The sequence below is a fragment of the Phacochoerus africanus genome, chromosome 10, assembly GCF_016906955.1.
Source record: "Phacochoerus africanus isolate WHEZ1 chromosome 10, ROS_Pafr_v1, whole genome shotgun sequence".
NCBI classification, from domain to species: domain Eukaryota; kingdom Metazoa; phylum Chordata; class Mammalia; order Artiodactyla; family Suidae; genus Phacochoerus; species Phacochoerus africanus.
Window position 1 is genome coordinate 120,932,282 of NC_062553.1, and position 23,336 is coordinate 120,955,617.

General features: G+C 39.1%; 1 protein-coding gene across 5 annotated transcripts in view; it reads right to left on the reverse strand.

Annotated features, from left to right (window-relative positions):
• Positions 1 to 23,336, reverse strand: part of C10H4orf17 (chromosome 10 C4orf17 homolog) — a 365,717-nt gene that overhangs the window by 46,217 nt on the left and 296,164 nt on the right. For 4 of the 5 annotated variants that reach the window (XM_047799480.1, XM_047799476.1, XM_047799477.1 and 1 more), the window contains 7 exons: positions 22,571 to 22,761; positions 16,653 to 16,705; positions 16,177 to 16,306; positions 15,504 to 15,725; positions 5,361 to 5,578; positions 3,792 to 4,001; positions 2,194 to 2,258 (listed from right to left, as the gene is read on the reverse strand). In XM_047799480.1, coding sequence (XP_047655436.1) covers positions 2,194 to 2,258; positions 3,792 to 4,001; positions 5,361 to 5,493 — 408 coding nt within the window. In that variant the 5' untranslated portion in view covers positions 5,494 to 5,578; positions 15,504 to 15,725; positions 16,177 to 16,306; positions 16,653 to 16,705; positions 22,571 to 22,761. Of the gene's footprint in view, positions 1 to 2,193; positions 2,259 to 3,791; positions 4,002 to 5,360; positions 5,579 to 15,503; positions 15,726 to 16,176; positions 16,345 to 16,652; positions 16,706 to 22,570; positions 22,762 to 23,336 lie in introns of those variants that run through there. The other variant, XM_047799479.1, reaches the window with a different exon arrangement.

Consider the following 23,336-nt stretch of genomic DNA (forward strand, 5'->3'; position numbering starts at 1 on the left):
GAAGTCAATGATCTAAGCTTTCATCTTATAAAAATACAAAAACCAGTCTATGAAATAGAAACAAGATTAAAACAATAGAGATCATCAATTGAATGAAAAGCTTATTCTTTAACAATTAGTAAAACTAATAAACCTCTAGCTAGATTCATCAGGAAAAAAAAAAAAAAGACACAAATTACCAGTATCAGGAATGAGGGACAGAACATCTCTACAGATCATACGATCATTTAAAGGATAATTTATGTGTGACTTTATATCAGTAAATTCAACAAATTAGATGAATAGACAAATTTTTTTGAAAAACATAAACTACCAAGCTCAATAAAGAAGTAGATAACCTGAATAGCCTATATCTATGAAAGTAAGAAACCAAATTTGTAATTAAAAACCTTGATTCAAAGAAAACTCCAAGTTCAGATGGCTTCACTGAAGAATTCTACTAATCTTTAAATAAGAAATAATACCAACCTAGCCTGGGAACCTCCATATGCCACAGGAGCGGTCCTAGAAAAGGCAGAAAGACAAAATAAATAAATAAATAAAATGCACCTAAGAATAAACTAAACTACATTATACTTAATGTTTTTTTCCCCTATGATTAGGTACAAGGCAAGAATGTCTGCTGTCATCACTTTTATTCAAATTAGCCATCGCAGTATGCACAACAGAGAGATAAACAACATGAATTTGAAACTATAATGGAACAGTTTTTAACTTGGACTTCATCAAAATTATAACTTCTGGCTCTTCAAAAGACACTATTGAAAAAAAAACTTGGAAACTTTTGCAAAATGTATATGTGACAGAATTATATCTAGAATATACAAAAAACTTTAAAACTTCATAATAAAAGACCAGCAACCCAGGTAAAAAGCGGACAAACTATTTGAAACTACACTTTTCATAAAAAGATATATATATGTATATAGATATATAGCAAGTAAATACATGAAAAGATGTCATTGGCAAAATGCAAATTAAAACCACAATGAGATACCACTACACACTTAGATTGGCCAAAATACAGCACAGGGACTATATCCAATCTCTTGGAACAGAACATGATGGAAGATAGTATGAGAAAAAGAATGTGTATGTATGTGTGTGACTGGGTCACTATGCCATACAGCAGAAGTCAGCACAGCATGGTAAATCAACTATAATTTTTAAAAATGTTTTTAAAAAGCCAGGAAGAGAGACCTCACCAGAAACCCACCCTGCTGGTATCTTGATCTTGGACTGCCACCCTTTAGAACTGTGTGAAAATAAATTTCTATTGTTTAAGCCAAAAATAAAGAAAGATACAGTAATAAAAACACGTATATTACAGATACATTGGCCATAGTAAGTTTTGGAAGGATATGCAGAAAAAGAAACTCTTATACACAGCTGGCGAGAACATAAAATTGTACACCCACTTTGGAAACGTGAACCATTTCTTTAAAATTTAAACATACATCTACTATAAGACCCAGACCTTCCACTCCTATGTATTTCCCAAGAGAAAACAAAATATATATCCATACAAAGACTTGTACACAAGTGTTTATATCAGCCTTGTTAAAAATTGGAAACAAGCTAAGTATTAACAAATGAACATATAAACAAATTGCAGGATACCAATATAATTGAATACTACTCAGCAGTAAAAAGGAATGAACTCATGATACACATAAAAACACGAATCAATCTTTAATTATGCTGTTAAAGAAACCAGATTTAAAAAAAAAACTCACTATAAGTTTCATTTATATAGAATCTTAAAAACTGCATGCTACTCTTTAATGATAGCACATAAATATTTGCCTATGGGATGACCAAGGTCATGAGAAAACTTTTGGGAGAAAACTTTGGGGAGTATGTTCATTTTCTTGATTTCATTAAGTTGTACACTTTAAATACATGCATTTTATACCATGTTAATTATACTTAAAGCTGTAAAAAATACTGTGAAAAGAGGGAGTTACCGTTGTGGCTCAGTGGGTAATGAACCCAACTAGTATCCATAAGGATGCAGGTTCCATCCCTGGCCTCCTTAGTTTGGGAACTTCCATATGCCTCAGGTGCAGCCCTTAAAAAAAAAAAAGTAAAAATACTGTGAAAAGTGCTTTTCCAGAAAGGTATGTGAAGAAATGGAGAGGAAATGATAGAAGTCAAAACTAAATAGGTAGGTGTAAATAGTTGTTTCTTTACCTTTTTAATTACTAAGGGATTTTCGCTGGAAGTTTTGAAGCACTCCCCGATTTTTCGATAGGGCTCTGAAATGACAGGAAAAATTATTTACATCAAACTGAAAAATAATTCTGTCACATGCTATGTGTGTCACTTGCTGAAACAGATGAGAGTGCATCTGAATTTCAGTTAAGGTCAACTCAGGGATCTATTTATACATATTAGAGAACAGGCAGGTAGAATGCACAACATCATTGTAATAAAAGCATTTTTATATTATAAAACTAATTCTAGGTCCGGGAAGATGAGATGAAGAAACACTTCAAGAGCTTCCTTGCTCTGGGTAAACTGATTTTTAGAAGTACATATTTCAGTATAAGACATGGTTTCTGTTTTCTGTCTATATGTCACTTTCTCTAATTAAAAGGATTGCAGGTTTGCTCTTTGCCCTGTAGAAAGAGATGTATGCTGAGTTATAATTTCATTCTTTATTTTTATTTCATCCATCTCTCAACCCTGCCCATTTCATAGTCATCTATCTAAATCTCTCTAAATTATCCTTAATGACACTTAAATATTTGCCTAATTTCCCTTTGCATTAATTTAAAGATATATTCTGTGTAAGTGATGCTATTTTTTTTACTGAAGCCACAGTTAACAGTTTTTTAAAAGATGAAAAGATCTTGTGCATGTACCCAGAAGTAACTGAATTTGCTAGCTTTAGCTGAAGAAAGATTTCTGAAAGCGTGTAAAGTTACCTCTCTCCAAGAAATGAGAAGAAAGTTAGGGGTGGTGAGGCTACTCAGTGTTCATGTGTGAGAAACAGAAACTACTCTTATCTGTTTTAAGCAAATATGTAAATAATACAGGGAATTAGGTGTTTGTAATAGTATTAGAAGGGCTAGAGCTATGAACTTGGATCTTGACCTTCACAAATCACTTCAAAAACAACACCATGCACCTGCTCACCAAGGGGGACACAGCCCAGGAGGAAGGAGACCCAGGAGGCCATGGCCACGTCAATTGCAATGACAAAATCCATGAGGCTAAATAGTAGGCACTGGATCACTGTTGCAGTCAGAAAACCACCACATCAGCTGCCTTTGCCCTTTGACACCTATAAATGCAGAATCTGAACCCTGGGATGTTGTATTAGGGAGACCTGGGAAGGTGCCAAAAGTTGCAAAAGTGCAGAAGTCAGTAACACTGGGCCTTGACCTTAAGGAAGGACCATCCAGTGAGGAAGAGGTAAATGTGAAATTCCATCCCTATTTCATTCCCGACTAATTTTTGTCTGAGGTAGTTTCCCTGTCCATGTTGGCTGACATTCATTTCTTACATCTCTTAGCTATTTTTACAGGGATTAAAGACTTCAAACCATTCCATATTTGTCTTGGGCACAATTACTAACAATGATACATTTTAATAATTTTATTCACCTTATTGAACGACTGAATTGAGATGAGTGAAGACTTTTTTTGTAATGAATAACCTATTTCACAGAAATTTTCATGACTTTTTAAAAATGACCGCAGCCATATGAGCAATTATATACATTTTTCCTCCTGAGAGTTTGCAGGAGGCCTCAGGAGAGATTTCATGAGTTGAGAGGGACTCACCAGAATGAGGCCGTGGGGGTACTTGGACCTTGTTTGGGGCTGGTGAGACTCCTCTCCCAGGGCTCTCCAGGGCCACAGTGCTGGGTGGGTAACTGCATTTGGCAAATGGTGTCTCACCCTTCTCTGAGGGGTTCAACTGACCAACACCGCACCATGTTCTGAATGCGTTCTCATCATCATTCACATTACAGATTGGAATGTTATTCAAACCTAGATGAATAGGGATAAAAAGAACAACCACATTAGGTTTGGGGCAGGTTTTCTTTGAATGATCAACAGTTTCCCAACCCGGTATAATAAAATGTCTATGTCAGACTTCAAATTGTATGAACCAGTGCTAGGTGGACATTCTTTGAAAGTCTGTGGCAAATTATGTTTGCAATACATGTTTTCTTTAAATGTCCTGCCATTTTTGTTTGTTTGTTTTAATGGCCTCTGCATATGGAATTTCCCAGGCCAGCCACTGAATCCCAGCCACAGCTGCAACAAATCTAGAAGTTTAATAAGCTCTTTCTGGTTGTTTTATGGAGAATGGATTGGATAAAGACAATAGTTGAAGTGGAGGGATTTGCAAGCTACTAATTGCAAAAGTAGGAGTCAGAGCAAGAGATAACAGTGGCCATGGAGAGAAGTGGTATAACTTTCAAAATATTTAGAAGCAAAAATAACAAGATCAAATGAAGTATTGCAAGGGGAAGGAAAGGAGATGGAAGAGTTAAGGAAGGGTACCATTTACTAGTTAGGGTAGACTAGTTGGAGAACCACACTTTTGAAGGAAGTCCAAGAGGTCAGTGTCAAAGAGCAAAATTCAAGGTACCCAAGAAGCATCTAGTACCTCACACATAGGTCAAGTAGCAGTACCATAAAGAGGTCTAAACCTGGAAGTCTAAGATATACATTTGAAACTCTTTGGCCTACAGGTGGTATCTGAAACTTGTAAATGGGTAAATTTGACTAGGATCACAGTATAGACTAAAAAGAGAAAATGGTCAAGGACTTAGCTATGAAGAGATGCCAACATTTACTGCAGAATCAGAAAAGGGAAAAAAAAAAAAAAAAAAAAGGCCGGAAAGGAGAAGTCATGGGGATAAGGAAAAAAATACAGAAGGATATGATGTGACAGAAACTAAATTTTAAATGTGAAAAAAGAAGAGGAAGGGAGAGAGGGAGGGAAGAAGAAAGAAGGATTGAGAGAATGAATAGAATATGTACTTCTCCAGGGCTGTTATTTAGCATGTAGATACTAGCATGGCTACACAATTTGTTAAAAACTGAAATTCTTTCCTACCACTTGGTCAGTTGCTGCCCTGAGCTTCCTGAGTGGCCCTTTGGCACCTCTCCAGGCCCCTTTCCTGTCACTTGAGTAATCCAAGTGTTAATGCCTGGTACAGGGAGTGTCTGTAGGTCCCTGCTATCGCTTCAGTGCTGGCATCATGTCCCAATAGTCAGTGCCCACGCCCCACCACTGGCTAAATATTTTGACTACTACCCCTGGGCTTGCCCACCAGAATCATCAAGTAGCCCAAATCAGAGAAGAGAGAAACATTCTAGGGCCTTGAGTCACCTTACCTTTGATGTGGCAGACTCTTCTGGGATGAGGGGTGTGTCTGACTAGGAAACAGCTTCCATTTCTAGCTGAAATATGGCTGCTTTTGCTCTCAAACTGAGGAGCAGACATCGGGGAGTTGAGGCTCATGTTCATGGAGTGTTGGTTTCCCCGTCTCCACAGTTACCGCAAAAGTTCTTGGAATCTACCTCGCTGACCTCACTTCCAGAGGCGCTCAGACCTGAAATCACAGAACGACAAGGGGTTCTAGATATTTTCTTACGCATCAAACCTTTCCCCATCTTCTTTGTTTGCACCGAATTGTCTCTCACATCAAAGCAACGTGAGGCTCTTTTACTTTAAGACCAAATTTTTTGTAAACATTGAAATCAAAATAGGCATGGGTGGAACAGAAAGGAAATTTTCCCTGGAAAATTCAAAACATTCGTGAGAAACTTAAAATATATTCTATATTTAATTACGGTAGTGTTGTCTTACCAGCATAAAAACATGCAACATGGTTATCGTCAGTTTTGATATGGTAAATTAAAGTGATAGCTTTAAAATACAATACCCACAAATATGCTTTATATTTAATTTTATGGTAAAGGAGGGCCTTTCACACTGCACTTTAAGAACACCAGCATCTTAAATTTGTATCTTCTGAGAGAATGGTAAAACCTTTGAAAGAGGGAAAAAATTTCAGTAGCAAAAGAATGATATTACATCTACAGATGATAAAGTGGAAACCCTTTGGTATGTTGTTATTTCCAATATTCATTAATATTTAATGATTTTCCCTCAATTATTCAGCAATCATTAGACACCTGGAGTGTCACAGACTTAAGGGACGAAAGATAATGTTAGAGCATTTAGGGAATTCACAGTCATTTGGGAAAGAAAATTTAGGGATTGGGAACAAAAGAGTTAAACTGTCTAGGGGATGATAGCCTAGTCTTGAAATTTGAGCATGGTTTTTCTAGTGTTTGTTATATATTTCCTATCTTATATGGAAATCTTATTTGTCATAGCAATATTGGAAAATATACTTTTATTTCTAACCATAGCAGGGAGTTTTTCTGGTCAGAATAATTTGCAGTGTCAAAATACATCCATATTCTAGAAGTTGATCTCAATATTTTGTTGAGGCAAATATTTTTAGTTCTTTGACAGTTTTTTTTTACACCTCAGAATCTATGTTCAAGTTTTCCATGGTATATATATAGTGAATGTATGCTATAAAAGTTATCAGCCCTGTTGCCATAAAAATCTGAATTTCATAAATTCTAAAATTATTCCAGGGAGTTCCCATCATGCCTCAGTAGAAATGAATCTAACTAGTATCCATGAGGATGTAGGTTCCATCCTCACTCAGTGTGTTAAGGATCCAGCATTGCCTTGAGCTGTCGTGTAGGTTGCAGACATGGCTCTGATCCCGCATTGCTGTGGCTGTGGTGTAGGCCAGTGGCCACAGCTCTGATTTGACCTTTAGCTTGGGAACTTCCATATGCCATGGGTGCAGCCCTAAAAAATAAAAATAAAATTATCCTAGGCTGAGTAAAATAGACTCAAATACTTTTAATTCAGAAAATTCTATTAACAATAAAATGATTTTGTTTTTTTGGGTTTTTTTTTTTTAATTGACTCTGTGCCACAGCAGTGACAATGCCAGATCCTCAACCTGTTGAGCCACCAGGGAACTCCAATGGTGTATTTTCTTATTGCTCATTATGAATAATGAAGAGCTAGTTCTAACCTAACTAGGTAATGCAAACCTTAGGCTTATTCTTTCTGTGTAGGACCTTTTGTATAATCAAATGAGTAAATTCATTTTTTATCTATATTGGGGGGAGAGGGTACAGTGATAATTTGGAGAGCAGAAAGGACAATGAACAGGAATTTAAAAATGGGGTTTATGGCTCAAGCTTTGCCATTAATGCACAAAATGACCATAGATGAATTGGTTTTTTTTCCCCTAGATTTAGATTCACTCATCTGAAACCTGATGGGATTGACCTAGATGTCAGCTAGAATATTTAGCTATTCTACTGTGTGTCTTCCCCATATCAAGTCTCTTAGGTTAATTTGAAGGGTAGTGATATACTTTAAATTCTGGTATAAAAGGTCAGAAAGCAGAGAATTTTTCTTCCTCCTCTGAAAATTGCAGTGCCTCCTAAAGGTATGGAACTCATCTTTCTCATATTTAAAAAGGGGCTATATTGCTTACTCTTGGGTTACAGAAAATTTACTTCTCTGATGTTACAGATTGTACTGTTTCTGTTGGATGCTTCAGAGCTAAAGGAATAAAGTCATTATACACATACTTTATCCATACATGTCATTTAAAATTCTGCAAAATCTAAAATATATATTATGTACTACTGAGAATCTGATTTAAACTTAAATTTTCAGAAATGAAGTAAGTGAATAACTCAGGACAAAGTTGTACTTTGAACTGTTGTAGCAAGTGATCTAACAATGGAAAAATAAGTTTACTCACTTTGTTCAGAAAAGAAAAACTGTATTTTGCTCTGAAAAGACAGTTAAAAGAATGAAAAGACAAGCCACAGACTAGGAGAAAATATTTGTGAAACACATATCCGATAAAAACATTTGTATACAAAATTTACAAAACAGTTAAAACTCAACAGTAAAAAAAACAAATAGCCCAATTAAAAACTGGGCAAAAGATCTGAACAAACACCCATCAAAGAAGATATCAGATGCAGATAAGCATGCATATGAAAAGACAACATCTTTTGTCTTCAGGGAATTGTACATTGAAACAGCAGTGAGATACCACTACATACCTATTAGAATGGCTAAGATCCAAAAAACTGACACCACCAAATGCTGAGGAGCAACAGGAACACTCATTCATTGCTTCTGGGAATGCAAAATGGTATAACCATTTTGGAAGACAGTTTGGCAGTTTCTTCCTAAAGCTAAATGTACTCTTACCATACAGTCCAGCAATAACACTCCAGGTATTTATCCAAAGGACCTGAAAACTTATGTCCACACAGAAACCTACAAATGAATGTTTATTCATAATTGCCAAAAATCGGAAGCAACTTAGGTATCCTTCAATAGGAACAGGTAAATTAACTGTGGACATCCGAATAGTGGGACACTTTAAGTGCTAAAAAGAAATGAGCTTTCAAGTCATGAGAAGACATGGAGAAAACAAATGCATGTTACTAAGTGAAAGAGGAAAATTTGAAAATGCTATATACTGTAGCATTTTTTTCCAAATATAATAATAATTCACATAATTTCAAATATGTGACGGTCTAGAAAAAGCAAAATGAGAGAGAGTAAAAAAATCAGATTCCAGGGGTTCCCGTCGTGGCTCAGTGGTTAATGAATCCGACTAGGAACCATGAGGTTGCAGGTTCGATCCCTGGCCTTGCTCAGTGGGTTAAGGATCCGGCGTTGCCGTGAGCTGCGGTGTAGGTTGCAGATGTGGCTCGGACCCCGCTATTTCTTTGGGCCACTCCCGTGGCATATGGAGGTTCCCAGGCTAGGGGTCGAGTCGGAGCTGTAGCCACTGGCCTACGCCAGAGCCACAGCAACGCGGGATCCGAGCCGCGTCTGCAACCTACACCACAGCTCACGGCAACGCTGGATCGTTAACCCACTGAGCAAGGGCAGGGACCAAACCCGCAACCTCATGGTTCCTAGTCGGATTCGTTAACCACTGCGCCACGACGGGAACTCCTCGGATCCCGAGATTTTGTGGTTGTGGCGTAGGCCAGCGGCTACAGCTCCGATTAGACCCCTAGCCTGGGAATTTCCATATGCCGCGGGAGCCGGCCTAGAAAAGGCAAAAAGACCAAAAAAAAAAAAAAAAATCAGATTCCAGGGGTTCCAGAGGGGAAGAAGGGGCATAATGAACAGGTGGAGTGCAGGGGATTTTTAGGGCAATGAAACTAAGCTACACTATGCTGCTCTGTACTGTAATAGTGGATATGGGACGTTATGCATTTTGTCAAAACCCATAAAACCGTACAACAGAGCAAGCTCTAATGTAAACTATGGGCTTTAGTTAATAATAATGTACAGTTTGGGTTCATCAGCTGTAACAAAGGTACCACACTAAGGCAGGATGTTAATAATAGGTGAAACTGGGCAGAAGGGATGTGGAACTCCCTATACTTTCTGCTCAGTTTATCTGCAAGCTTAAAAAACACTGTAAAAAATAATGTACTAATTTAAAAAAAAACCTACCTCAAACCTGAAGAAAAGCAAAACCATTTTGGTTGCTATTAATAATGGCCCACATCTTGATCTTCCTCCTCTTAACCTATATCGATTTCAGCACTCTTTAATTGACTTATAACTCACTGCCCAGTGATTTTAATGGCTAGCTTTCCAGAGTCCATGAATTGGTTTGGAATAGCATTAAGATTTCTCTTTATAACAACCAGTATAAAAGGACTGTAAACTTTTAAGTCAAAAACTCAGAAGAAATGAAAGAATAACTCACGCTCATACAAAAGGGTAGATTTTTTTTTCTCCAAAAGATAGGAGAAATATGAGAACATATTAAAGTCAGGAATTAATAGCAGTGGAGGCCAGGAAATACATAACTTACTTATTGATAAATAAATATTACCTTTACTAGAGAAGCAAAAATCTCATTGGTTCTGTAATTAAGTGGCTAAAAATCTTCCTAAGCCAATATCAGAGAAATCCTTCAATGCAAAATTGGTCTAATATATACGATGGATGGATTCTGTAGACTAAATCAGTTATAGTTACATCTACAAATTTGCTGTAGATTATGTACATTATTTACCATATACAGTCTTGTGATAAATAGTAGACATGTTAAAAATATTGAAACAACACAAGGAAAACAAAACACACACTTGTTTCCAATATTTTAGCTTGAATAGGTGTTTGCAGCGTAATAAACAGCAATTCTCAGCCTATTTTCCCCACCATGATACAAGGACAGTGATGTTCGTATTCCCATCATGTGTTCAGATTTTAAACACCACATCCTAAAGTCATGAGGAAGCAAAGAACTAAAAAAAAAATGCTTCACCTTCACTATGGTGTGTTAGTAAACTGCTTCTCAGCCAAGCTGTGTAAACAGGTTCTAATGCAGTCTCTCCAGCAGGCAAGCACATGGCACTGCAACTAAATGCCAGCAAGTGTTAGAGAACTTACTTTCTTAAAGAGAAGGTATTAATTCCTTGTATTCCTTTAAAAAACTGAACAATTTGTAAATGTGAACATTTTAGCTATTTAGTAAATGTCTTGGGTCTTACCTTGCTGTCTGTCTGTTGTAAAACCTTGGCTGACACCTCCTGACTTGGAGGATACACCCACACTTTCTGACAGAAAATAGCCAAGTTCTGTTGAAAATTCTATTTTAGTTATGATGCCAACACTATGCTTTCACCCAGAAGAAAAAAAGAAAACCCTGTATAGAGGCAACTCTAAGGGAAAAATCTAATTATAATTACCATTCACCATTCAGGAAATTGTGTAAGTACTTCTGGGAACCATATTTCCTTTTCTAAAGCCTCTTGAATCCACCTATATATTAGTAAATTATTGGATTTTATTTAGACTACATGACACAACATCCTCAAAATAGTAGGTTTTTAAAACATCATTAATTGCTCTAGACCTGGCCATTGTTACTTGGAAAACACCATGCAAATCTGTATTAAATATTAATATTCTGAGTCTAAAATAGCATATACAAAACGTGTGCTTTCAGAAGGGTACAGTAGCTGATCAATGGACAGCCGAAAGTTACTGTGAATTCCTAGGGATGTAAAAGTGTATTTAGGAGTTTCCTGGTGGCTCAGTGGATTAAAGACCTGGTGTTGTTACTGCTGTGGCTCAGGTCACTGCCGTAGCTGCAGGTTTGATCCCTGGCCCTGGAACTTCTGCGTGCCTAAAACAAAACAAACAACAAAAAACCCCACCCAAACCCCTGTTATTTAGGTGATGAATGCTGAACCATTTTGTATTTCTGGAGCCTGGAGCCTAGTATACATGCCACGCAGACCTCCCATCGCTTCCTCCCTCACTTCATTCATTGCTCTGTCCAAACAAGATTTTCTCCAAAAGGCTTCCTAACCCCTCCCTACAGCCTCCATCACCCCCGTCTCGATCACTCTCTAGCCCTCAACCCTCTTTAAGCCGTCCTCGTAACTCATAATGCATGTCACTCCTTGACATTTTTTTTTTACACTTCTGTGTTTATTGTCTGCTTTTCACAATAAAATGTAATAGTCCAGTTTTCCCAGTACCTGTCACATAGTTTATGCTCAATAAGTGTTTATTACATGAAGTTAAATGTTTCCAGTGAATAAATATCTTTATTACACAAATGCAGTATATTTTACTTGTATGATCTCCTTAAAAATAGATAATTTTTTTTTGTCCTTTTAGGGCCGCACCCGTGGCATATGCAGGTTCCCAGGCTAGGGGTCCCATCGGAGCTACAGCTTTCGTCCTGCACCACAGCCAGAGCAATGCGGGATCCGAGCCGCATCTGTGACCTACACCACAGCTCACGGAAATGCCAGATCCTTAACCTGCTGAGTGAGGCCATGGATTGAACCTTCGTCCTCGTGGATACTAGTCAGATTTGTTTCCGCTGAGCCATGATAGAACTCCAAAAAAAAGGTAGTGTACTTTAAAAGATAATGCCCCATTTCTTATGATGGAGCATGATAATGGGAGAAAAAGGAATGTATACATGTTTGTGTAACTCAGTCACCATGCTGTATAGTAGAAAAAAAAATGTATTGGGGAAATAACAATTAAAAAAAAGGTAATGCCCCATTTCTTCAAAATCGACTTAATTAGCTTTTACATAGTCTTCAAAAGAAGATGAACTTCACTGAAGTCCATTAAATCAAATCTAAAATTCTAGAAAATCATTTTAATGATGAATTTAAAATTATACCTGAGCACAGTTTTAAAAGAAGGTGATCTGGTTGACAGGAATTCAAAGCTGTTGATACCCTTCAAGCCTTACAGTGGGTCTGTCTTGAGTTGTCACTGGTTTCCTGAAATCTTTATACTTGAGCTGAGAATTTTTAATTGGCAGAGACAGCCTAATGTCTAATGCTTCCAAAAGAATATAACTGTTTCCCTGTTTTCCTCCAGTTTCTCCTACTCTCACGCCAAGGAGTCTGTGTGGCTCCCTGGTTGTTAAGATAACACTACATAGCTTAGCAACATGGTAACATTCCTTATGGAGATCTGAGTTCCAGAACCTCTCCATGTACCATTCTTCTTAGAGCTCCGCTTACACACAGCTTGACAAGACCATGTAGCAGCCATGACTTTTCTCCCTTTTGGATGTAAAATAGAGCTGAATCAAGTGCAAGAGAAAGAAAAAGAGGGGGAAAAGCAGAATTTCAATTGTATTGATAATTCTCTGTACAATTTTGCTTAAAGCACGCATACCATGAAGATGTAATCAAACTTAGCTCACCAAAAACCTCTAGGAAGAAAGTGTGACTGATTTTAAAGATAATCCAGTCACCCTGCACTAGTGGTCAGGATGTGCACGCTGATGACTTGTTCAAAAACCTTGGAAAAAAATCGAAATGCTGATTAAAAGTCATAAAGAAACATTAAGTAACACAGGTAAAGTCATAACATTCTGTGTGAAAAGGGAAGATGGAATCATACATAGTAATTCCATGCTGCACATACACCCACATGCATATACCTATGTGCTGCTGTTGACTATCAGGATTATATTACTGGTGCTTCCCAGGATTTTTCTTTTAAGACCATACATGACTTTTAATTTCTGAATTACAGCCTTTGACAGCAATGTTGCTAACTTCTGAAGGGCAAATACTAATTTAAAACAATGCCAGAATAGAACATAATCCAATCTATTTTCTTGACTGGCCCCAATAATTAAAGGCTCAACATTTCACCGTGCTTAGAACCCATTCAGGACTTACATATTTTATAGGGAATTTAAAGGATGTTCTAAGGTAATTTTTGAATTTTGACGTTTTCATTCTACAGTCTGTACCAGTTATGAATTGGCTTTATACAGCTAATCCCAGATTATTTCTCCCTCACGTGAAAGAGTTCAGCAGTCCAGGGTTGGGATAGAAGCACCCATGCTTGTTCCACATTTTGGGTCCTTCTTCCTCAATCTGTGGCTTCTTTTCTGGAGGTCAACTCTTATCCAAGATTTCCTAAATTTCCAGTCTTTCAAATAGCTACTCTATTTTCAGACATCAAATCAATAGTCCAGGTAAAAAACAAGAGGAAATGGGGGCAAGGGCAGACAAGGGCACATGCTAGCCATGTGCTCCCTTCATAGGTGTCTTTCCATGAGTCCCAGGCAGTAATCTGGATGCACTGATCACTTGTAGCTGCAAGGGGGTGGGGGTGGGGGGGGCAGAGAAAATGTAGCTTCCTCAACAGAGCACATTCTCACCCCTTTCTAAAGCAGAAGCTCTGAAAACATATTAAGTTAGAAGCAGCAGTCTCTCCCACACATCCTGACATTACCCTGTGTGAGACGTAGCTACATGCTGTGAGGTTTGTACATTTCCTTAGGGCAAGAGTCCAGTAGAGGGAGGTAGACCCCTGGCTATGAGACCATGGTCGTGCTGTACTCCCTTTATGAGGACCTAAGGGAACCATTCTTGTCTCATTACCAGGAGAAACGATACAACTGGTTGATTTGGGCACAGTTTGCAGTAATTCTGTCAGAACCATGGACAGAGATGGCTCTGCTGCATGGCTCAGGGCAGCACACTATCCTTGTTGCCTGGGTAACAGACTGCCAGTCCAAGATGTTCTGTGATTTTCAGCAAAGACAGAAAATAGATGGAGAGATTGCTTGGAATCTGTGCATGAATCTATGAATGGTGGTGAGTAATGTTAAAAGCACTGGTAATTACAGGCAGGAAACTCCACAGGGTTTTCATTGTCCACAGACATTTTGAGTATTGTTATGGACTGAATGGTGTCACACACAAACACCCCTCCGTGAATTCTTGTGTTGAAGCACTAGCCCCCAGTGTGATGGTATTCAGAGATTAGGACTTTGAAGGAGGTGATTAAGGTTAGATGAGGTCCTAGTGTGGGTCCTAAACTGATAGGACTAGTGTCCTTACAAAGAGGGAGAAATCCCAGAGCTGTCTCTTCCCACGCACACATGGAAGAAAGGTCATGTGAGAATGAAGCAAGAGAGACCTTACCAGAAACCAACCCTGCCAGCAACTTGATCTTAAGAGTTGCAGCCTCTGGAACTATGAAAAAATATAAGATTCTGTGGTTTAAACTACTCAGTCAGTGGCCTTATGCTACAGCAGCCCTAACAGATTCACATGCTCTGTGATGTCCATTTTCTCCATGTGTGAGCAGTGCAGCCCTATCTTGGAACCGTGAATCAGTGAGGCCTATTTTTAATCTTCATTTTGCATTTGCTATAAAAATGCCACCAGTGTCTGACTCACAAATAAGAAGGTAATGTAAATAATTTATGGAAGGCAAAAAAATGATAATTTAAAAGAATGCAAAAATGAAACAATTTCTTATGCATCCTGTACTCTATCAATTTTGGAAGCATGTGATTCATGCTTAGTGTGATTCAGCACTAAACTTGCAACAAATATCTGCAATCACAGAAGACAGTATTTTGTGATTGCCAAAGCACAACTAAAGTACTTAGGGTAAGTGTAATACAAAGAAATCTAATTTGGCCCGCAAGATGCCCTCCCCCTTGTGTACACACCATGAATAATCCCCGTCCCTTGATTGTGGGAACACCTGAGAATATGATGGAGATCCTTCCCGTGGTCACATGCTGGGGCAAAGAGGAAGAGATTTTGCAGATAAAGTTAAAACCTCAAATCAGAATTCCTTGGAGTTCATCTAAGGCTGTTCATCAAAAGGAGATTATTTGGGCTGGTAATTACAGGTCTTCTGGTCTTGAGTTCCACAGCTGCCGGGATCAACCCTGAGAGCCTGGAAGGGGACCCTGCACCAGAGATGGGCACTCAGTCCCAGCTGGCACCGGATCACAGTCTTGTGAGACCCTGACCCGAGGGCCCAGCTTGTATGAAGCCATGCCCACCCTCTTCACCCTAGGAAACTGGAACAGCAAAGGTGTTAAACCAAGATTTATTGGGCTCTGAATCCAGGGCTCTTACCCTTGATGAGTGGACACTGAGCTGCTGCCAGGCGAAGGGGTCTGGACTCTGCTCAGGAGGTAAGAATCTCAAGTCCAAGGTCTTCAGGGTCCCCAGGAGGTATTTGCCAGCATTCATGTATTTGCCACTTGTTAACTCACTGTCTTTGGGCCTATATTAGGATTCAGCTTTGTTTTAACCACGTGTGGTCTATCCATTGTTGACCTACCACGGTTTTCCTTACTGAAGAGACAGAAGAAAAATAAGCATTGATTAATTCTGCCTTCTTTGTCTGCTTTTTGTTTCTATTCTTCAAGACATAGCATTAAAACACTAATTTGTTATTTGCCCTAAGCTTAAAAAACAGGCCTCAGGAGTTACTCTGTGGCACAGTGGGTTAAGAATCCGATTGAGGTGACTGTGGGTCACTGTGGGTTGGGTCCCCTGCCAGGTACAGTGAATTAAAGGATCTGGCATTGCCACAGCTGAGGCATAGGTCACAGTAGGTCAGTCCCTGGCCTGAGAACTTCTATATGCTGTGTGGGTACAGCAATTAAAAAAAAAGGACCTTATATTATTTTCCCCTTTAGCTTTGAGACACTCTTCTTAGAGGATCTGAGACTCTCTTTGATGAACCTTGATTATAGAGCTCTGCTTTCACTGGCTATTTCAACAGCAATGTTTACAGTCATACCAGTTTCATTGCCAACGGTGGAAAGAACCCCAAGGCCTTGCTGGTCTGGACTGGGAAGGGAGAGCTGAGCCTGCAATTTCAGTTTCCTTCAACCACTTCCAGGCCCATCCAGTTCCGATGCTGAAAGAATCTGAGACCGGATGGAAGGCATTATGCTTAGTGAAATAAGTCAGACAGAGAAAGACGGATACTGTATGTTATCACTTATATGTAGAATCCAAATACAACAAACAAATGAATATTTTAAATAATAACACAATAATAAACAAGTTTCCATTGTATAGCACAGGGAACTACATTCAATATCCTTTAATAAACCATAATGGAAAAGAATTGGAAAAAGATTATATATATAAAACTGAATCACTTTGCTGTACACCAGAAATTAACATAACATTGTAAATCAATGATCCTTCCCAAACTAATAATTAATTAAACAAATAAATTTAAAAAGTAAAACAGCTTAAGGATCTCACCAATGATTTTGTTCAGGATACCAAACTTTCCACCTCTCCCCCAACACAATTACCTACAAAAGAAATCATTTTTTCATCTTATAACTTCATTAAAAAACTCAACAAACTCTGGACCTATACCCAGGCACCACCAACAATAGGTGCCAACTCCCTACTGAAAATTTACTTTTGAATCTTTATATCTTCCAATGAAAAAGCACTTCCCATGTATATAAATTTTTACTGTGAATTTTCATGTACTATAACATATCACAATTTTACCAAGCCCCTAAAATATGCATAACAGTTCAGTTAAAGGCTTGCCACTATCATCTTTTGGAACAGCGCACTAAACTACAAATTAAACATGTCATTTCTAAGTTACCCATCAAGGTGTATGTTACTAAATTTCATTGAAATTGGCCTACTCAACGAAACTAACTACAAAGGATGAGCATTGCCCTTGGGCAGAGACAAGGACTTGCCTGTGTTTCTGCACACTCCCCACCTGACCGGGGCAGTGGCGGGGGGGGGGGGGGGGGGGGGGGGGGGGGAGAAGCTGGGGGAGGGCTAGTCACCATCAATCAAGTCCAATTCCAGGCATTACCTGTGTCCCCAGGTAATTTAAGAGGAGGTAAACATATCCAATACAGAATAAGATTATCCAAGCAAATAAATCACAGACTGGCTGTAAAAAAATCCAAAATAATGCCCAATATTTAACCTACAGATGTTCATAACAGTGTCACCTGTTAGGGCAAAGACCCGGAAATGACTTTATGTAATTGGAATATGAAATAACGTGGAATAAAACAGATCGATTCAATATTTGTAAGTGAAGCTACAGAACAGTATACAACAGCATGACAAACTCATTATTGTTACCTTAAAAGAGCAGTTACAGAACAAGGAAAACTGTAGAGCACTTTACATTCAAAAACATAAATATAGGGAGTTCCCGTCGTGGCGCAGTGGTTAACGAATCCGACTAGGAACCAGGAGGTTGCGGGTTCGGTCCCTGCCCTTGCTCAGTGGGTTAACGATCCGGCGGTGCCGTGAGCTGTGGTGTAGGTCGCAGACGTGGCTCGGATCCCGCGTTGCTGTGGCTCTGGTGTAGACTGGCAGCTACAGCTCCAACTCGACCCCTAGCCTGGGAACCTCCATATGCCGCGGGAGCAGCCCAAGAAATAGCAAAAAAAAAAAAAACAAAAAACAAAAAAACATAAATATATTTATTCAACCCAGATATCCTCAAATTCCCTAAACTTCAGGGTAACCAACTGAAATAACAATAGGTGAAATTTCTATTCTATTAGATTTTCAAGAAGTCTATTTTTTTGACCCATTTTCCTTTCATCTGGAGGTCACTAAGTAATTCTAAAAATATTTTATAAAAGATTCCTATTTTTCCTTGTTCCTTTAGGACTCCCTTCCCTTAACTGTGGGCAGCTGTTAGGGGCTTTTCTGCTGATCACTTCTTATTTCCTAACCGGCTTCTGATCTCCCAGGGCTCTGGCCCCACGTACAGCACAGACACTCCCAGGACTAATTTAAAAGTGATGACTATCAACACTTTCTATGCACCAATATATTTATTTATAATAAATATATTGCACTTTATATTTATTCTTTACTTTATATTTATTCATAACATAATATAGTAAATATAATAAAAATATAATAAATATATATTTAAACATAAAATATATATATAATATATAATAAAATACAATATAAATTTATTACATTTATATTTATTTAGCACTTTATCTTCACAAAGCCTCACGAGGATGCTATTATTATTATTATTAACATTCTTTGACAAATGAGGAAACCAAGGGATCAAAGGCTTTCATAACTTGGTCACACAGCTGGAAAATGGCTAAGTCAGCATTTGCACCCAGGGGTCTGGCTCAAACTCTCTGCTCTTATCTAAGAAGCTACTGTCTCTTCACTAAATCCCTAGTGCATAGAAAACTGACAGTACAATGTGACCAGGGTGGGATGAAGAGGAAGTTGAACTAAAGAAAACATAAACATCAATTTTGCATTTAATGGCTCCTTAATGGCCCCCATAATCCTTACCCCACAGCCTTGTGATCTGTCCCAGGGCCTTGCCCACATGTCCTCCCACCGCCCCCCAACACACAAAGCCCTCAGAGGGAACGGCACTGACTATGTTTCCAGTATCCTTGGTCCAGGTCCTACCCACCTTGTGAGGCCAGACAGGGTGGCTCTCCTACTGATGCTTCCAGTTGGTCTCCCAGTCAATGTAAGGATTATCCAAAGAAGCCTCTAGAGAAGAGTCTTTCTTAGCTCCTCCTTCAGCTTTTGGTGGCTCCAGATGTTCCTTCACTAGCTCCAACCTCTGCCTCTATTTTCACAGGGCCTTCTCTGTCTCTCTGAGTATCCCTGCTATGAGTTTCTTATGAGTTGTCATTGGATTTAGGACCTATCTGAATAATCCAGGATAATTTTATCAGGAAATCTTTGATTTAATTACATCTACAGCTAAGATCCTTTTTCCAAATAAGGTCACATTCACAGGTTCCAAGAGATTAGGGTATAAACATATCTCCTGTTGAATGGAGCCACCATTCAATCCAGTACAACATAACTGTAGGGTCATAGAGATTTTAAACAAGATACTCTGGCAAGGGAGTGAGTGTGTGTGTGTGTGTGTGTTTGGGTAAGAGTTAGAAGCAATCTTTTAGCCTATTTCTAGTGGTTCCAATGGAAACACAGGTGACATGAGCAAGTTTCCCAGCATCACACAGAGCCCGTGGCAGAGCTGGTACCACATATAGAAGAACTGAGAGAAATGCTACATCATCAGCCTGAGGATGCTGATGAAAGTCAGGGTTATATGAGTGAGCTATTTGTTTCCCATGCCTCTAGGCCCTCATCTGAATAAAAGGGGGGAAATGGAAATGCTTTTTGAGTGCCTTGGGGAAATTTAGGATGGATGAAACTTCTTCAGATCACCAACCAACAAAACGGAAAAGGGGCGATGATACATTTACTTTTTCCAGCTTCTAGATCTACTTACTATCAACTCCCATCAAATGATCTCCCAAAAGGTGAGATCCACCTCTGTTAGAACTCAAAACCAAGTGTTTCTCAGTTGTTCTCCTGGCTCTGAGAAGAGAGATTTCATTCATTGGAAAAAGTTCTATATATTTGATGTTTAACATTCATTAAAACAAAGGTTGAAAGAGCATTATCTGTCATTTGCATATTCACATTAGATATCAAGAGGTTAGGGTGATTGTTTCTGATTTTTTTTTTAATTAAGCAAAAATTACTATAGAGTATGAATAGAGAAAGGAGGAAAATGAGCGTTGGTGTGCCCTTTAAAAAACAGCTAATTACATAATATCCTGTCAAAAGGATGTATCAGGATCGTTTTTGGTGGGTTTTTATTTTTTGGAGGGCAAGAGGGGATTCAGGATTGTTTTCAAACTGAGGTAGCCAATACAATTCTCTCCTGAAGAAATTTTTTTTTTCGTTACAAGGTTAAGATGCCATATTCACCACTAGGTGGCGACAACATGCTACACACAGATGTGGCTGTGCCTGTGTCAGCTGAGACAGGGAGGAACCTGAGTTCCTTTGGAGGCAGAAACTCTGGGGCCACTCAGTTTCCTAAACTAATAAACCCTTAAGAAGCTAAAACTTAATGAAGACTTATGTATAGCCCTTTCCACAAGATACTCCTGATAAATTGGAACATCTGCCGTAGCTTACTTCCATTAGTAGAACTGACTTTGTACATCTTAGCATGGCTATTTACTAGCAATGATCTGCAGTTTCCTCTTCATTAAAGTTGAACTATAAATACATCTAATTTTACATCCCGGGACAAACAGAATGAACAATTAAAATAATTTCTACAAGGGAGTTCCCATTGTTGCTTGGTGTTAACAAACCCAGCTCGTGTCCATGAGGATGCGGATTCAATCCCTGGCCTTGCTCAGTGGGTTAAGGATCCAGCATTGCCACGACCTATGCTGTGGGTTACGGACACGGCTCGGATCTGGCATTACTGTCGCTGTGGTGTAGGCTGGCAGCTACAGCTCAGATTCGATCCCTAGCCTGGGAACTTCCTATGTGCCATGGGTGCAGACTTAAAATTACAGAAAAAAAATAAAATAAATAAGTAAATAAAATATTTCTACGGAAGTGCCTTACAAATTCAAATGCTAGGGAAATATGAGCTACCATTGGCCCTTAAGTTTTCATTTCAGGATGATATTTGGAAATATGATTCTCAATCCTAGGTGTACCAAAGAATTTCTTGAGGATTTTTTTCCTGGGAGGCTTGTCAGAATCAACCCTCTGTGATAACTCAATAAATATTTACTGAGTGTGTGAATGAATGGATGAATGACTTAATACACAGGACAGGTTGATGAGAACAAAGGATACTGCCCAGAGACAGCATAGGAAAGCCCCTCATAGTCGCAGCCACTGTGCTCCCAGAAAAAGCTGCAGTTTGGGTAGTTGCAATAACCCTGAAGGACCTGAACACTAACAGACCACGTGCAGTAGATTGAGAATTTCCCCCAGAGAATTTATTAATATCTGGCACTAGGGCTATACCCACATTGAAGAAGCAGCTTTTACTTCTAATTGCTGGCTGGTCATCCTAAGGTAAATGTTACCATCCTAGTCCTAGGATTTTCTAAGTATTTGCTTTCTTTGAAGTTGGTAAGATTGGTCCTTGCATGGCTATGGACCAGAGGAGGGCCATAGGGCGTGGCGCAGGGTGACTTCTGCATGGGATACTACCACTGCCCCTTGGGGTAGAGCTCCTAGTCCAGGCTGAATATCAGAAGTACCTGAGTAGATCTCTAATCATTCTGGAGCTCTGAAATAGCTGTTTTTAAAAGCCTTCCCTGGTAGGAGTTCCCGCTGTGGCTCAGCAGTAATGAACATGACTAGTATCCATGAGAACATGGAGTCAATCCCTGGCCATGGCTGTCATTTATCACAGGTGTGGCTCAGATCCTGCATTGCTGTGGCTGTGGTATAGGCCAGCAGCTACAGCTCCAATTTGCCTCTAGCCTGGGAACTTCCATACGCCACATATGTGGCCCTAAAGGGAAAAAAAAAAAAAAAAGGCCTGCCCTGATAGGTTGATGCAGAGCCAGAGTTATAAATAACAGCTGTGGAGCAGGGTCTCCAGCGAAGACTTGCTCTGTAGCCAGAGGGTGCTGACTGTTCCTCTAGCACCCCGCCCCTCTCCCTGATTCACACTGGATTCACACAAGGGTACCACCTTGACCTCAAATGTTGCAATACTGAAGGCAGACTTGACAGCTCAGCTGCTCATTTAGGAGCAGCTGGGCATCCTTTTCTTATTACTGGCATAATAATAGTTAATATTAATTGAATAATTACATGCAGATAGGAAGTATTATTACTATTTCACAGATGAAAGAATTGACGCTTAGAGAGAAGTCTTATTCGGACCACAGAGCTTAAAAATGGTAGAGTTGTGACCAGAGCCCAATTCTTTGAAACCAAATTTTCTGTTCAGCCAAACCTCCTCCAGAATACATACTTTTGTTAGCTAGAATGGAACGCCTCATAGAAGAACCTGGTTGATAACTATAACTATATATATATATAAATCTAATGAAGTTTGGAAGCAATAATAGTGCAAGTGTAGTAACTATTCTGTCATTTCTAGCTCTAGCAGGAAACAGATGTTCTCTGCAAGCTGAATTATTGAGAAGAGTTTAATGGGTTATAAAGCTGTGGACGAATGGATAAATGGATGGGCATTTACCTTGGTGACATTTGTGACTTATATGGGATCCAGTTGAACTGAGTTTCCTAGACTCTGATTTGATTCAGTTCTTTCCTTTCTCAGATGCCCAGTCAAGCTGCTCATATTGTGACTTTTGACACTGGAGAACTATTCTGGTACTTACATCCTTCGGGTCCCTCCAGCTTCTGGAGGGAGGATCCACTCTCACTGTGACTTGGCTCTTTTCCAAGGCTTATTTGATTTGCTACTTGTTGAACGGACCTCCTGTCTGCGTTTGGCAAGAACAGTTTCCTAGGAGGTATTAAAATGAAGTCTTGATACTCAGGATGGTCCTCATTGTGAGCCCTGGAACATCTAAAGCAAAAAACAGACAAAAATGAACAAAAAAAAAAAACACCACTTCATAAAAAATTTTTGTCACAATTTTCTAAATCAACTATACTCCAATAAAAGTTATTTAAAAATTTTTATATTTTTTGGTTAGCAAACTATCACTCAATTAAAATTTGTCAGCATTAAATTTAAAACTGGCTGATAGAACCTGTGATTTAATATCAGTGCTGTTTTTGCCATATAAGGTAGCAGCTCTTGGCTTTGCACTTTAAGAGATTTGTGGGTGAGTATTGCCTGGTGTGCTCCAGTCCCTGAATCTGTCTTGTGGGTCATCCTGGAAGGCCTTGAACAGCCTAACTTCTGCACAGTTGTCCCTTTTGATGTGACTGTGCTTCCTTGTCCCCTCCTGCCTGGGCTCCTGCTCCTGAGGGGACAGAACTACAACCTAACAGGCCACTATAGAATGTGCACCTGTCTTGCTGGGACCCACTTTCTGAGGTCCTATTGAGGACTCCCATACATAAACCCTCTTCATCCCTCCTTGCTGACCCTGCTTGAAAGAGACGTTGTGACATTTGCTCCCCCTTTTGGCTAGA